Genomic DNA, 17,446 nt, shown 5'->3' with positions numbered 1-17,446 from the left:
AAAGCAGTAGTAGTAGTACTGTAGTAGTAGTAGTAGTAGTAGTAGTAGTAGTAGTAGTAGTAGTAGTAGTAGTAGTAGTAGTAATAGTAGTAGTAGTAGTAGTAGTAGCAATAGTAGCAGGAGGAGGAGGAGGAGGAGGAGGAGGAGCAGTAGCAGAAGTGGATGTAGTAGTATAAAGAACAACTCTATATAGTATACAGCAAGGGTGCCAGCAATCATTAAATAATTAAAGAACATACGGCCATCAGTGCCAAATGTTTTACCTTCTATTAAGACTTGATAACAGTGCAATTTAAATATTCATCGTTGGTGTTGAAGTACGAGAGTTTTAGACCCGTACTGATACGGAGAAAAGAAAAAAAAAAAAGTAACATGCCTCCATCCTATTATTCTGTCCGTATGACGTATGGTGAAGGGCTGAGTTATTCATGGCTCCGTGTGTCGCTTCGATTTCATTGCAGAGCGTGGGCGGCGGTGGGGTGTAGGGGGCTGAGGGCACGAATGAAGGGGCAACGACACCGAGCACTTCACATGGCAGACGGGAACGGGATGGGGTGGATGGATTTCGAGGGTGACTGCCTGGTAATGGAATACGGAGTCAGGCTTTTAAGAAGATGAAAGAAAGAAGAGAAATAGAAAAGAAATAAAATGAAAAGAAGAAAAAGACGAAGGAAAGAGAATAACTAAACAAAGAAGGGGCATAGTGAAGGAAAACTAAAGAGAGGCAAAGAAAGGTACGAGAGCGGACAATAAATGAATAAATAAAGGGCAAGGTTACAAGGACAGGGGAGGGAGACGAAGCGAAACACAAAAATGGAAGGAAGAAAATAATAATAATAATAATAATAATAATAATAATAATAATAATAATAATAATAATAATAATAATAATAATAATAATAATAATAAGAAGAAGAAGAAGAAGAAGAAGAAGAAGAAGAAGAAGAAGAAGAAAAAGAAGAAAAGTTAAAGAAAAAAAGAAGAAAAACGAAAATGAACAAAGACAAAGAAAAGGTAAAGTAAAAGAAAGAGAAAAAAAGAAAAAGGGAAAGATAAACAGACAGAGAAAGGAGAAAAAAAAGAAAAGAAGCAAAAGAAGGAAAAGCAGCAGCAGCAGCACCAGCAGCACCAGCACCAGCACCAGCACCACCAGCACCAGCAGCTGCCAGCACTCATCAAAACCTTTTTTTAGCACTTGTCCCCTACCATTGTATCTTTTTAGTTTCCTGGTGCTACTTCCACATGTATCCTTAGTTGTATAACCACACTCTGTACTGCCTGGGGGTTGGGATGGCATGCTCCTCCCTTCTCCTTTGTTGTTTACTTGCAAGAATAAGCTATCAATCAATCAGTCAACTTATTGGTCTGCTTCACAGCATCGAGGGACCCGAGACGGTGTTCCGCCTTACATCACAGATGGAGATTCGTTAGGCATAATATAATCATTGCGGTTTCCTTTACCATTAAACGAACCATTCACTAGAAAAAGATACAACAAATTTCTTTGTTTTAACGAACGCGTCAAAAAGCTTCATAATCAGCTATTTGATATTATGAAACCTGCTGTCAAGTGAAGGTCGCTGCCAACCATTCCTCTTTTGAGAAAGGAATAAACCTTGTTTTTAAGTTCATCCACAAGACGTGTCAGTTACTTCAGGCGTCTCGTCTAATATCTGGAGACCATAATCAATAAAGAGATGATGACGGTGAACACTTGGTGACGCAGCTCTACGGAGAACGACACTCACCAGCAACACACTTTTTCCTTATGATTCAAACACCGCAAAATAGTCGTATTAGACGGAGTGCCATAAGTACTAGACTGCTTGCTGCCTGGTGGCAAAAGTTATTTAAGTCGGTTGTTCTTGTTCTTTGCGGCAACGAAGACAGTTCAACGCCAAAGTAAACAATAATTACTATAAAGATGCTACTCTTACAAAGATGGTAGAAGTAAATGAAAGAGTGTCAAACAGATGAGTCGGTCAGGTGAGTTCCTCCTCGGGCATTGGAGCAATAAAGATGTCCCTGCCCCTCCATCCCTCGGTGCTTCCGTCTTTCCCTTTTCTTTCCTTCCTTCTTTCCTTCCCTTTTTTCTTCTTCTCTCTCTTTTCCATTAATATTTTGCTTCTACATAATCTAGATGTAAAATTACTGCATCAAAGTGCTATCAAAACCACCTCCAACGATAAACTGAAAATAAACATGTCGAATCACTTACAAAGGAAATAGTGTAAAGGCGAGAAACTTTTAAAACTGTCTTGAGGAAAACACGGATCACACAAAATAGCAGACTTCGGAAGAAATAAGCTGAAGTGCTTTTAAAACCACCTTTATAGACTAACAACTCCGTGATTTGGTGGTTAGCACTCCCAGTTACGAATCCTGGCCAGGGCAGTCGGCGCGCAGCCCACCCGGCTGTTCCTTCTCCTTATCGAGGTTGATCGTTAAATGGGTACCTTCCTGGGTAAACATAAGGTAGCTCATGTTGCTCTTACTCTGCGTCCCGGGGTAAATGCTGGTTAACTCGTGCGTAAGGGATTTGAAAAGTAAAGTGATGAGCTTGAGTAAAAAGTCGTGTGCGGCGAGGCCGCGGGATGGGGGAGGCATGCAGTTAGCAAGTTCAAAAGAGCAGTCAGCATGAAAATAACGATAGAAGATAGAAAGAGAGGCAACATAGCGGCGGAATTTAAGAGGTAGAAGACTATAAGTAAGAGGAGGAGAGCTGATGAGACGAAGAGCACTTCCACTGTCCAAGAGAGCATATACCTTTATCACACTAACAACACAAAGATATCATATATATATATATATATATATATATATATATATATATATATATATATATATATATATATATATATTATTTTTCATGCAACTGATTTTGAACTTGTTTGACACCTATTTTATTAATTTTATACACCATTTCATATTTACTTTTCTCGCACAATCGCTAAATAGATGACTCTTTTAATGTAAGCCTCTTGGCAGTCCTGCCTACAGTGCGTGCCTCCTCCTATATATAATTTATTAAATAGATTCTCCCTGGACGACGTGACCCAGTGCGCAGACTCCTGCGGCACAGCTTAGGGTTAGGACCTAAACTTTGAAGGGCCACGTCAAAGTCTGGCTTACGAACCCGAAGTCAATCAGTCAACAGGAAGCTTTGTTTTATAAGTTCCCCGGCAAGGCAAAACAATTGGATTTGCAGATTAGATGCAATACACATTTGCAATGAATAGACAGTGAGTGATTGTCTTAAAAACCCGATGAAGCGAGTTTGTGATCTTAACTGTCCAGGCCACTCACTCAACATTCATACAATAATTATAATCCATACTTACGATAAACTTGTAACTTGTGCTGACATCCATTTTAACAACAGATTTATAAACAGCCCTAGTCACTTTCTTCTCGCATGATTAAAAAAGTAAATTACCTTTCCAATATACAATAAGTCAATATATACTTATAGGAGGACAATCACAAGATCTTCCCACTTGTTTGACACCTATTTTATTATTTTTATACACCTTTCATATTTCCTTTTCTCGCGTAATCGCTAAATAGATTACTCTTTTAATGAAAGTTCAAATTACTCATTGCAGGAATATGATTATGAAAGGCCTTTGTGTGTGTGTGTGTATGTGTGTGTGTGTGACAGGGACGTTTGTAGCGCGAGTGATCAACACCTGCTAAGTGGAGGGTGGGTGAGGGAGGGGAGAGGGAGGGAGGCGGGATCAGCCAGCAGAGTATGACGTCATGCTTAGTAACCACCTTAGCAACGTGTAAACAAACGCTGAGTGGTGGTGTGAGTCGTCAGTCCTTGTTTGTAGAGGTGGAGGGATGGGTGACAAGAAGTGCCTCGCGGGGTTTTTACATATAATACGCACTTCATGATCTGAATGATGCAAAGCGTAAATATACTTTCATAGAAGTCCCTCACAGTTTGAGGAAAGTGAAAATTTTCAGTCCACCGCCACGCACGCAAGTACTGCTGCGTAATCGAAAGGAAAATCGGTACATAGTGAAATTAACTTCCAGTATAGTTTGCATGATGTAGAACAATGCATGATTTGGTGTTCTCAGAAATCAGGAAGACGCAGCCTCTCTGTTCGGTGATAGCCGCTTAAAGTCTTGGTCAGTGTGTGCGGTACTCGGGTGCTGAGGAGGTTCCTCACACTATGCTTGGCACTAAACCACTATGAACGCAAAGGCAGCCAGCAGCCGTAGTGGCGGTGGTGACGGCGGCAGAAGCAGCAGCACCATCAGCACTAGCAGCAACAGCAGCCAACAGAGCGTTAGTGAGGTCAAGTTTCGCTGCTGGAACAAAACACACGTCCCTCCTACCCACGACCCCCAAGGCCTCAGCTGGCCCGCGCCGTGATCTGTGTGGCTGTGATGGGCGTGGAAGTCGTCCTGTAGCTGTCTATCGTCATGAGTGCCAAGAGGAAACCTCGCACGCCCACGCCTCCGCCTGGCATGAAGGAGGAGGCGGACGAGGAGAGTGAGGATCTCTATGCCGGAAGACGTGTCTCCGTGTCAGAGTTTGACGGCCAAGACTTTGGATACGAAAGCGTCAGTTCTCCCGGAGCGTCCAGCACATCCTCCGAGCCAGCTTACATCAGAAAGCCTGGGTTTGAGCACCACGCTCATGAGTTCCGGACAACACCTCCCAAGACAAATGCATTTTCGCCCACGGGTGTGAGCGCTGCTGTAGGAGGGAATCTAGTGTGCAGCCATCCGATCAGAACATCCCTTCAAAAGCCAACAGGCCTGCAGTCACCCACAGGATCTTTGGGCTCCAAGGGAAGCAAGAAGAAAAAGAGCAGCACCCCGGAGGCACGGGCCGAGGGGTCCCGAGAGGGCACTGGGTCAACGTCCACTGGCCATATCAGGCCTAAACTCAAGAAAGGTTAGTCAACTCCTCTGAGCATGAGTGTATGAATATATCGACTAAAACACTTCAGCGACACATTTTCAGTTTCAATATATATATATATATATATATATATATATATATATATATATATATATATATATATATATATATATATATATATATATATATATATATATATATATATATATATATATATATATATATATATATATATATATATATATATATATATATATATATATATATATATATATATATATATATATATATATATATATATATATATATATATATATATATATATATATATATATATATATATATATATATATATATATATATATATATATATATATATATATATATATATATATATATATATATATATATATATATATATATATATATATATATATATATATATATATATATATATATATATATATATATATATATATATATATATATATATACAGCAATAAGTTTTCGGTTTTGAACATTGATTTGACATAATGAAGCAAAGAAACGAAAAGATGTAATCATATTTCCTGAAGCATGTTAAATCATTAAACGCCTGTTCATGAGCAGTATTTGCGACAAAAAAACACAAATTAATATTTCCACTGGCTCACTGAATGGAGTCACCAATAAACAAACTCATAACGCTAAAATTTTAACACCATTACAAGCGTAAAAGCTTTTCCATCCAGGTTCTTGTATCACACAAGAAGGGCTCTCGTACGATATGAGTGAGTTTGTCTCGCTTTGTGGGGTGGTATAAAGAGTAACACCTGTGTACCAGGAAGTTGATATGGTGTATGGACAATTTGCCATATCTGAATAGGAGGTTTAAAGACATGGTAAACTAGAGTCCCTTGATAGAGAAAGTCCCGACAACCTAAGATTTGAACCTGTTTTCGCCGCGCTTTTCAAACGCTAGCACACGCTCTCTTTTGTATTTCATTTTCACAGCCATACTGAAACTGAGCACACTTGTGTCAGACCTGCACACCTTCCTTTAATAGCCAGCTGGGAGCCAACAGCCAACGAGCTCTGGGAAAATAAATAAGAGACAGTTTGTGTCTACATCAACAGGTATCGCCAACCCACCATTACGCCCTTATACTTTACCATAATTTGGTCACCAGCCGTTGGAATGTGCTTTAAGAAGGTGACAGGAGATTATTATTAGCCTTACGATCAGCCACTGTCTCAGTGTAGGCAGTCAGTAACCCACGTAGCCTGTGATATAGGCGCGTAAAAGCGGGCTGCTGACGACCTTGAGAGGCGGCAGCGCTCAGAGGGTACTGAGAGACTTCACACAAGTCTGTTGCTTTTCTTTGAGTGTTGCTGCTGTGATGGATGGATTTAACAATACTTATCGCTGTAAAACATTATCGGCAGCAGTTGGGGAAGTCTTTCTATTACCTACATATCCCTTCATCGCCTGACCCTTGCCTGCAGGGAGGGACGCTGCCTCCTGAACGTCATGAGCCTTGATATACTTGTCATGGGCCACGTGGCTGACACACTACCCAGGCTCCATCAATGCAAAGGCACTTTGCTTCCTTTCCATTACCTGCTTGCAGTAAACTTTAGCATATGGAGAGAAAATGAGTGTAAACTGATTATCTGGGGATGGAGGGGGCACTGATTCTTTATTGTGTTAACACACACACACACACACACACACACACACACACACACACACACACACACACACACTAGGATGTAGTTGTTGCAATAAATGTTCTGTGCGATTCCAAGGTGTTGTGAAGATAAGTCATCAATGATTATAGTTCAATAACATTTAATTTAATTTAATTTAAATATTTAGCTTACTGTTGATTAAAAAAATAATACAGTAAAATACTAAGGCCATGTAAATGTGTTTCATTTTGCTTGAGGGTCAGAATAGCTGGGTTTAGAAAATACTTTAGGAAAATGTCTTCAGCATATTATAATGACATTGGTACCCATGAAAATGAAGACTAAGCAACCTTATATATTAGGCTATTAAATAAAGATAGACTTATAACCCAACCAAGAGGAGTTTCTAGCGGAAGACCCAAGAGGATTTGCACAAAATTTCAGCTTGGTCGGATAGACGGAAGATGCCCTTTAACGTAGACAAGTGGCAGGTCCTTCAAGTTGGAACAAGGAATAAGAAGTTCGATTAAGGACTTGGACTTGGGGGTCAAAATCTCGTCAAACCTCAAATTCTCACAGCAATGCGTCGATGCAGCAAATAAAGCGAACAGAATGTTGGGCTTCATTAAAATAAACTTTTCATTCAAGAATAAATATGTAATACTTCCGCTCTACAATAGTTTAGTCAGACCCCACTTGGAATATGAGGTACAGTTTTGGTCTCCCCACCATGCAAAGGACATTGTTAAATTAGAAGGTGTTCAGCGTCGGGCAACAAAAAAAATCCCTTCCTTGCGCAACAAATCCTACGAAGAAAGGCTTTCCACCCTTAACATGTTCTCTCTTGAGAAACGTCGCCTCCGAGGAAAACTGATCGAATGTTTTAACATTTTACGAATGTAGACAGATCAATATTGTTTATGATCGATGACACTTTGCGTACGAGGAACAATGGCATAAAACTAAAATGTAGACAAGTAAATTCAGACTGCACCAAATTTTTCTTCATCAACGTTGTAGTGCGAGAATGGAATAAGCTCCCACCTTCAGTGATCCAGTGTAACACGATTGACTCCTTTAAAAACAAGCTCGACCGTCACTTCCTTCAACTTAATATTAACTATGAGTCGAAATGCAACGTTTTGGAGCCATCTGATTAATGTAGAATCACTTAGGTTTAAGGACAAACCACCTAGTCTGGACCATGGGGTCTGTGTGGTCTGATTTTCTATGTAAATATATGTAACCATGAGCAAATAGTAACCTAACCTATCACCGCTGAAATAGTAATATTTCCCCGCATTTTTAAACAGAAATGAGTGATGATGGAAACGGTTACCAGAGTGCTGATTAGCAAATACAATCTAAACAAATAATATGTTAACTTTTAGGGTGAGTTGGGTGTGATTCTAGAGTTTTACCAAGACAGGTATGGCTCACCAAAAACTAGTTTCTGTTCATCTAAACTTTTGTAACACGTCCAGTCTATTAGACTGTGGCCTTAATGAGATTGAAATATCCATTGTGAGTCTGTAATAACAGCTAGAGCCTTGTGGGAGAGATCATATCCAATAATTCTGGCCATAAGGGCCACAGCTTCCCTCATCAGCTTCGATGGCTGGACCTGAGGTGAACGATTGTTTCAGTCCTTGTAGCTGTGCCTCTCTCACAATGATTTCCATAGACAGTACAAAGGGAGGGCGGTTATGACAGCAAGACACACACAATGGCAGTGTGTGTGTCTTGATGTCATAACCGATGGTTTCTTCCTAAGACGACTGACTGTTACCACACCTCTGTCTTCTCAGCTGCCTTGCAGTTAAATTATTCACTTTGTATCCCCTCTGTGGCATGTAGCTACAGCCGAAGGCTAGGCACCACCTCAAAAATAAGAAAAAAATGACTTGCGAGACACCGTGCTTTGAAGTCGGCGCGGTGCTCGAAGGGCCAATAATGGCGCCCAGCAGCCTTATACACAGGGCCGCCCATGTCAGGACTCTATCAAGGGACTCTATGGTAAACTAAAAATAAGTCAGGGAAAAAGACACCTCACAAATGAACAGAAGGGTAAAAGACGGCTGGTAAAGTATTGTTAAGAGAAAGAAAAAAAACCATGAAACAATTTATAATCTGTAATACCACGATGAAAAGTCGATTGTAACGGCAGCCTTCGAAAGCACTACTGTGGTTAGAGAGGCTTTGGACATAGTATACACCGAGTTGTACAAAGATGCATTAGATAGCTTCATGTAGGACGCAGCATCAGAAGCGTCGCCAGCATCACGTGGGAAGCCTTCAACGCAGCGTGAAGAGGTGAACGCGGCCGGCACTGGTCATCATGGTGGCAGTGATGGTAGTAGTGGTGGCTTGGTGGTGGTAACAATGGTAGTAATCCATGGTAGTGACATGATGGTGATGGTGACCTTGGTGAGGATTGTCGTGAATATGGTGATAGCGATATCATTCGGTGTGGTAATGATGGTGGTGGGGGTGGAGGTGGTAGTGGTGGGGCGGTGATAATGGTAGTGATAATGGTGTTGGCCATGGTGTAAAAGTGCATGGTGAATATAAAGATGGTGGTATGATTCGTTGTGATTGTGGTAGTAGTGGTGATGCTGGTGGTAATGGTGATGCTGGTGGTAATGGTGATGCTGGTGGTAATGGTGATGCTGGTGGTTGTGGTAAACGAAGTGACAGTGATGCTGGTGGTAATGAAAGTGGTTTACGTGGTGATAGTGGTGGTGAGGGAGGCCCCGGCTGATGTGTTTGGTGACGGTATGAAAAAAAAATAGTGGTGATGGAAGGAAGTGATGGTGGTAGTGGTTGTGGTGACTTAAGATGTAGTTGTGATGAAGTGGACTGTTGATGGTGATGGTGACAGTAAGATTATCAGTGGTGGTGATGATGGTGGTGGAGGGAGAGAAGGTGTTAAGAGGTGGTGTGTAGTGCAGCTGGTCGCGGGTTCGATTCCCGGCGCCGGCAAAACCTTTCCTTGTCTGGATTAATTTCTCGTGTGTTTCGTTACACGCAGTGGTCGTGTGGGAGTGTAGTAAAGAGTAAATTCTGGCGTTTCAGGTGGTGGTAATAACTCCTCAAGTGATGTAAGAGCTGTTGATGATGATGACTTCCTAATGGGATTGTTGCGAGTATATGGTGGCTATGGTAGAAAGAGAAGGTGTGTTTTATTATAGTGCGGTGGTGGTTGTGGTGATTGTAGTAGTGATAATGGTGGTAGTGATGCGAATGATAGTGTTGGAATTGTCACGCAAACCACAAAGAGCAGTAGGGTGTGTTCTCCAGTTTGTTCTCAGCAATCCGGTTTGTTCCCATCATTCCAGTCCATGCCCATCATTCCAGTCTCTTACCATCATACCAGTCTGTATTCATCATTCCAGTCTGTAGTACCCATCTCATCATTCCACTCTGTTCCCATCAATCCGTTTTTTCCCATCATTCCAGTCTCTACCTATCATTCCAGACTGTACCCAGCATTTCAGTTTGTTTTCATCATTCCAGTCTGTAGTACCCATCTCATCATTCCACTCTGTTCCCATCATTCTAGTCTACTCCGCTCATTTCAGTCTGTTCCCATCATTCCAGTCTGTTTCCATCATTCCAGCCTGTTCCCATCATTCCAGTTTGTTCCCATCATTCCAGCCCATTCCCATCATTCAAGTCTGTTCCCATCATTCTAGTCTGTTCCCATCATTCCAGTCTGTTCCAATCATTCCAAGCGGTACCCATCATTCTAGTCTGTACCCATCATTCCTGTGTGTACCTTTCATTTCAGTCTGTACACATCATGATACAACTCTATACTCCTCTGTTCACTCTCCTAGCAACAGAGGTGAAGTTGCTGCATCTCTGAATAGGGACTTGGCAATGATCACCGCTTGGTGCTAATAAAACGCATTCCATTACCATCAGTAGATCCCGTACCTTGAGTCCACCTCATCCTTGTTTGCATATTTTTGGTGAACAGAATAAGGATGTTTCTATTATCCGTCTGTTGGGAGTCGCTCGATTCTAACTGACATTTGAGAAGCACATCCGTTCCATGTCTTCTACTATTGCACAGAAGACAGGCTTACTTCGTAAGTGCTTCAAATCATTTCCTTATGACTCAACTGTGATCAAATCTTATTAAGCATTAATTTTGCCCCACTTTGGGTATTGTGCTCCTGTTTGGATGTCTGCTGCCAATTGCCATTTAAAGTTACTTGACACAGCTATCAATTCAATCAAATTTATTTCTCCGGCACTTGTTCTTGATCTTGATCAACGGCGTCAAGTTGGTGCCCTTAGCATTTTATCTAATTTTTTTTAAGAATAATCGGCATCCCTTACACAATGCTTTGCCTGATCCTTTTACTCCTGCCCGGGTCACGAGGTTTGCTCTTAGTCAAAACGATCTTGCTTTTAATCCTATGAATTTTTGTACGACACAATTCTCACGATGTTTTCTTCCGTCGTTGACAAATTTATGGAATCAGTTACCCAGTGAGATTGTCCTTTCTGCAAACATTTCTACATTTAAGTCTCGTGTGAATGTCTTTTGAAATAGTAATTTTATTTTCCTCCTTTTGGGTTTGACTGGCCAGTTTCTTAACCCGAGAACGTCGGCAGACCCTTTTCAGGGCTTTCACGAGTCGTGGCTGTGGTACGGTAGACCCTAAAAAGGGCTCGCCATAAAACATCTAATTCGAGCTAGTTGTACTACATAGGCGGTGGTGGCATAGCGCAACCCACCATGAATGCCCTAGGTCATTGTGGTGGGTGAGTGATCTTGAAGTGGGTTTTTTTGTCATAGGTGGTGATGTAAGGTCATGGCAGATTGAATTCGCTATCCATACAGTAATCACTTGTCAAATTCTCTATAGTAGACAACAAGCGACTTTCGGCTAGATGCCACGCGTCACGAGACTGTTTATTTTGTAACAATCACCACCCAAAAAGAATGGAGTTTGAGTAAAAGTAAATATTTTTAACGGTTTTATGGTTATGAGAGAAGTACTCTGATGTACGTTCCATGTCTTTTCTTAGAATTCAAAATGCAATGTAATTTTGTCGTTCCTCGGCCGCTTCTTGGCTTTCCCATAGCCTTTGCTTCTCTCCAATACCTTTTGGTATTTTGTGTGATTTAAATTGTTGTATCTGCACCCTGGAGGGAGGCTTTGGTAGCTTATCATAATAATAATAATAATAATTCCAGTCTGTTCCCATCACTCCAAGCGGTACCCATCACTCTAGTCTGTATCCATCATTCCTGTTTGTACCTATCATTCCAGTCTGTTCCCATCCTTCCAGTCTGTTCCCATCATTCCAAGCGGTACCCATCACTCTAGTCTGTATCCATCATTCCTGTTTGTACCTATCATTCCAGTCTGTTCCCATCCTTCCAGTCTGTTCCCATCATTCCAAGCGGTACCCATTATTCTAGTCTGTCCCCATCATTCCTGTTTGTACCTATCATTCCAGTCTGTTCCCATCCTTCCAGTCTGTTCCCATCATTCCAAGCGGTACCCATCATTCAAGTCTGTCCCCATCATTCCTGTTTGTACCTATCATTCCAGTCTGTTCCCATCCTTCCAGTCTGTTCCCATCATTCCAAGCAGTACCCATCATTCTAGTCTGTCCCCATCATTCCTGTTTGTACCTATCATTCCAGTCTGCTCTCATAATTCCAGTCTGTTTCCATCATTCTAGCTTGTTGTACCCATTTCTTCATTCCAGTCTGTTCCCATCATTCCAGCCTGTAGTACTCATCTCATCATTCCAGTCTGTGTCTATCATTTCCGGCTGTACCCATCATTCCAGTCTACCCATCATTCCAGGCTGTACCCATTAGTAGATTTAGCATTTACCTCAGGAAGGGAAAAAAATCATTGAGCTGACGTATAAAAATAATCAACATTTGCCAAGATTAGAAGCGGTTATCAATCTTACCTTTGTTATAGTTTTTTTTTGTACCATTATTTTAGCGAGTAAGTTACTTTCTGATTTGAAGACACGTGAATATCTTCTTGCTATTGTGAAAGCAACGAAAATATTGCAGGTAATAAACTGACAATGCATGAAATATTTAGACTTTAAATGTGAACCCTATGACATCTTCTTGGAATCTTACCCGCCTGACCTTCTATCATAATTCACGGAAAATCCAGACTAGCACCTTCAGCGGACGTCCCCACGGTAAGCAAGGAAAGCCAACCTCCAAGTGCCGCGTAATAAAGAATGGCCTTAAATCTACTCCACCAAGCAAAGTGGGCCGTGATACATCTATAAGACAAGATATTACTATGTGGCCGGCTAAGCCATGTATTGCCAACACGTGTATAACATTGTAATGTAATACTTGTTTGATCATTTGAGGCAGTGGTTCTTTTTCGGCCCCAACATCTGCAGGTTTATCTCGAAGTCAACCTGGTACCCCTTCTTCAGTAATAATATAAAAATAAAATAAAAATATCCTGTAAATACAGATTCACACACACAAAAAAAATGGAAGAAAGCCATTCCTGACTGGAAGAGGGGGCTGGTCGTCCCAATCTGGAGGGGGAAAGGGGACCGCCAGGACTGCAACAACTACCGTGGTATTACACTGCTCAGTGTGCCGGGCAAGGTGCTTTCTCACCTATGGCTGAAGCGAATTCGCAGCCAGCTGCTGAAGCTTCAGAGACCTGAACAGTCTGGGTTCACGCCTGGTAAGTCAACACTAGAGTTTCGCGTACTAGTGGAGCGCCGACGTGAGTTTCGACAGGGGATGCTTGCAGCCTATGTCGATCTCAAGAAGGCGTTTGACTCAGTGCATCGCGAGGCACTCTGGGATCCCCTGTGGCTCCGTGGGATTCCTGCGAGGACAAATGTGTCATCGTTCAGCGTGTGGGCATTTGTGAGTAGCGGCGGCGAGCACGGCGGGGAGGGCAGCTAGGGGGTGCATGGCGGGAACCAGGAAGCCGTGCTCATCCCGGGAACACAAGCGCTCTCATGTTCCGAGATCCATGAGACACATTAATATCGCAGATAATCAATGGTGTTCCGCCACCGCTCCGCCCCCCGGTCGGCAGCTACAGATCGAGGTTATTCGTGACTAAAACTCACGTATCGGTGATCAATACGACGAAGCGAGGATCTACTGTTTGTTTTTCTACGACGGGAAGTAAAGATAAACAGCCGAGTGGGATGTGTCGGCACGTTTTGGTTTGGTGCAAAATAATCTCATTTGAAATTAGACTTGAAGTTGTTTGAGTGCTACAACATTAAAACCTACAGATGGCATAATTGTTTTCCTTTATTGTAGCAATTTGCATTCAAGTGAGAAGCCAGTAAGTACAGGAGTAGGTGAAACAGGGCTCCGGTAGTGGCGCGGTGCTTAATTTTCCAATATATTGATTGCGACGCCACCAGCTGCAAGCCGAGCAACGAAGGTGACGCCTTTTCAAGGAACTTGTTGCAGCCGCTAGTTATTCCTTGACTGTGGAAGGTCACTGTATGTTGTCCTGAAAACCAGCGGCGAAAAAAAACACAACATGCAAAGCATCAAAAGATTAACCGTAGATATGATGCCATTGCGAGCCCGGTACACGCCCTGTTTGGCTGCGTGCACAAAGCAGGCCTGTTCGGCTGGGGAAAGTGAATGTATGGGCAATCAATTAAGGCTGACTGTGCAGGGCGCCGGAGAGCCGCCTCAATAGCCTGGCACTGACGGCTGATTCAAGCAGGCCAGCGATCAGTTTAGATGGGTCTGAGCAAAGACAGACCACAGCTCTTTAACATGTTCAGGGACTCAGCAGTGTACCGTCAACAGGGACATTTTACTTCCCATCGATTGATACATAAAGACAAGATAGTTCTGTCTTTCATATTTTTAGACTGTATTATTTAGAATAAGTAATATTGAACTAATTTGTCCCTTTCCTTCACAACACGCGACCGAAAGGGCGGCGGCGAAAATGGCCTGCGATGCAATGTCGGGTTGCCAGAAACAGACATAATAAAGGCATTGTTTGGGAGTGTTAAAATAGAATAAAAAGGAACGAGTCATGTTACAGGTCGAGAAATAAACGATTTTTTTTTTGTCTCAGGTTTTGGTTTCAAGTATTTTGTCAATCTCAAACTCAAACCCAATGAATTCTATTTGTTTCCTTGAAAATTGGAGTGACATTATAAAGCTTCAAAGCATATAATTAATTTACCTATTTACAAGAGAGAAACGAAAAGATCTTGTTCTCTTCAAGTTGTTTTCCTGGCTTACCCATGCATTGTAGACATGACATTGTATAATGACATTTGTTAGCCCTGATGAACCCTACAACATGGCATTATAAACAAAGTCAGCTTTTTTATACGCCTTGGCCTGTGGCGCCGGTAGGCCTTCATAGTAGGGCCTGATGGTTGGCCCCAGCCCGTTGTGGCGCAGGCAAGTGTTTATAGTGGCGCCATCTTTACTTTTCAGCATTTTCCATTTTAGACCCCTCGTTGCATAATATAAATTGTTGGGGCGTGTTGGAGGGTCATGCGACGCCGATCTAGCACAGTTTTTTGTGCTATTAACACTTGTTTATCGTTTGTTTGTTTTACTGATGATATCATTCATTTTCTTGTCAAGCATTATTTGCTATTTTTTACTACTCGTATTGCCATTACTGCGCACTACAGTAAAAAAATATTATCCATAACGATGATAATTGTAAAGATCATTGTTGTTTTAATAGTAAACAAGTTTGATTTCGGCAGGACATGTTTATCATGCTTGCAGTGCACTGACCATCTGCCACTAGATCTCATGTTTTATGTCCTCCTTTGCTTAAGATATTCCTACACTTGAAGAACGCCTCGGCGCTATTTGTTCTAATTTTGATAGTTGATTTTAATCAGTATTTTCACTCTTTCATCCCTTTCACTGGTAAACCTTGAAACATCCTTTCATCCAATTCCATTTCTTCCTTCCTTCGACTTCATATTCTTTTGAGAGAGAAGTATCATGACGCTTTTGTAACTGGATTATTATTTACCAATCCCCTCTGCTTTCTTTGAATAGGACCAACATGCTGTAAGCATTTTTTTTTTCCAAACCATATTTCTTGTTTATTCTTCAAAGTGAAGTGGATAGCGTGCCGAACTACGAATCTGCGGGCGTGGGTTCGAATCCCGGCCTGGGCAGTCGGCACGCACCCCACCCAGCTGTTCATCCTCCCTTTCGGGATGGTCGATAAGTGGGTACCTGGGGAAACCTGGGGAAGGTTAACTGTGGTAACCCGGATACTGCACTTGTCCTGTGTCCCGGGGTAATGGGTTCTCACCCACCACAGGCTCAAGGGCCAATGGTACGGAGATGAGCGCCGCGGTCAAGCGCAGCTAATAGCGTGTGCTCCCAACTTTACCTCCCATTGTGGTGTCGTTAGCCCGTGCCCAAAGATCCTTACGAATCCGCGGATCCGGGTTCGCGTCGGCGCGCATCTCATCCCTCTGTTCATCTTCCCTTTTGGGATGGTCGATAAATGGTTACCACTTGTGGAAACATGAAGTGTGGCAGCTCAGCTCAAATGTCACACTTGCCCTTTATCCTGGGGTAATGGATTCTTATACACCGCAGGTTCAAGGGTCAGTGAGGCAGATGAGCACTGAGGCCATGCACAGCTTAGCATTCCCCCACTTTATCTTTATCTTGGTTTGTCTTCTTTGTCCCCCAAATGCACCAGAATACCTTACGCACTTGACTATCTTGTTTTCAAGTCATTAGCAATTAATGTCATTGCTTTCATCAGCATGAGCAGCAGCAGCCAGCAATAAAAGTCTTTTACAAGAAAAAAGGCCTTTCCAATTTTTTTTTAAAGTTTTTTGTTTGATCTGCGTATTATATAAAGTTTACGAAAAGGTTTTCATTTCATCCCTTCACCTGACTCTCTATCGGTCTTGAATTGTCCTACAATTCTTGACATTTTGCCATATTTTTTATCAATAAGTTATCTATAACTTCCTTCCAACAGGTGAGTTACTAAGTTCTCTCCTTCCTTCCTAGATCCGCTGCCGATGAAGATGCGTGCCTTCCCCCAAAGCTTCTGGCTCCAGCCCAACAAGAACAGTCTGCCTCCCTCCTGTTCCACGTTGCCGCCGCTTATCCTCGGCAAGGACTGCAGCGACGTGCTCGGTCAGTCTGAGTATAGTTCGGGGGTGTGGCACAGCGACGCCGCTCTAAATTCTCGACTAGGGGATACGGACGTACAAGTGCAGCCTCAAAAACTTATCTTGCACACAAACACCATTTTGATCTCTGTCATTTCTATACAGACTATCATCAATTCATCCAATGTCATTGAATGGTAATTATTGTTGTTTTCTTTTTTTTCTGAATAGATTTATTCACTTAGGTGTGGAGCCCTTCCGCTTTCTTTCCCGCCCTGCTCCTCCATGCAAATAACTCCCCTACCAACATTCTTATTTTTCTTTTCCTGTTTACATATCCGTACCTATTTGACCTTCCCTAAATTTACTCGAGCTTTTTTCATGTTCCTCTGATTCTTTCATTCTTGTTTTTGTCCAAATTTATAAACACGCGACCATCATACCTTTTCATTTCCGTTTTTACTTTCTTTCATATAACCAATATCGCATGTATGTAACTGTCATAATTTATAAACACGCGACCATCTTACCATGCACGATAGTTAGAGGTCTCTTTTGCACTGTGCTATAAACAAAAGATGATGACTGCCTCGGACTTTATTTTTTTCTCTATGGGCTCTGCGGTGGTCTCGATGGTCTTGGTAGAAATTCACACATCGATATAAGACACCGGGTTAACCCTACAAGTTCCGACCCGATGTGAAGCCGCAAGGAGTATCTGAAGTAGACACATGGACGTGACGACATGTATCTAAAAAAGAAACAGACCCC

At 42.1% G+C, this 17,446-nt stretch overlaps 1 protein-coding gene across 2 annotated transcripts in view; it reads left to right on the top strand.

Annotated features, from left to right (window-relative positions):
- The first annotated feature begins 3,834 nt into the window (after positions 1 to 3,834).
- LOC127006131 (uncharacterized) overlaps positions 3,835 to 17,446 on the top strand; it is a 29,059-nt gene continuing 15,447 nt past the window's right edge. For both annotated transcript variants that reach the window (XM_050875665.1, XM_050875664.1), the window contains exons 1-2: positions 3,835 to 4,912; positions 16,572 to 16,700. In XM_050875665.1, the coding sequence (XP_050731622.1) occupies positions 4,435 to 4,912; positions 16,572 to 16,700 (607 nt within the window). In that variant the 5' untranslated portion in view covers positions 3,835 to 4,434. The remainder of the gene's footprint in view (positions 4,913 to 16,571; positions 16,701 to 17,446) is intronic.

Source organism: Eriocheir sinensis, chromosome 32 (genome assembly GCF_024679095.1).
Source record: "Eriocheir sinensis breed Jianghai 21 chromosome 32, ASM2467909v1, whole genome shotgun sequence".
NCBI classification, from domain to species: domain Eukaryota; kingdom Metazoa; phylum Arthropoda; class Malacostraca; order Decapoda; family Varunidae; genus Eriocheir; species Eriocheir sinensis.
The sequence above is the reverse complement of the archived record's forward strand: the minus strand, read 5'-3'. Positions and strand labels throughout refer to the sequence as shown.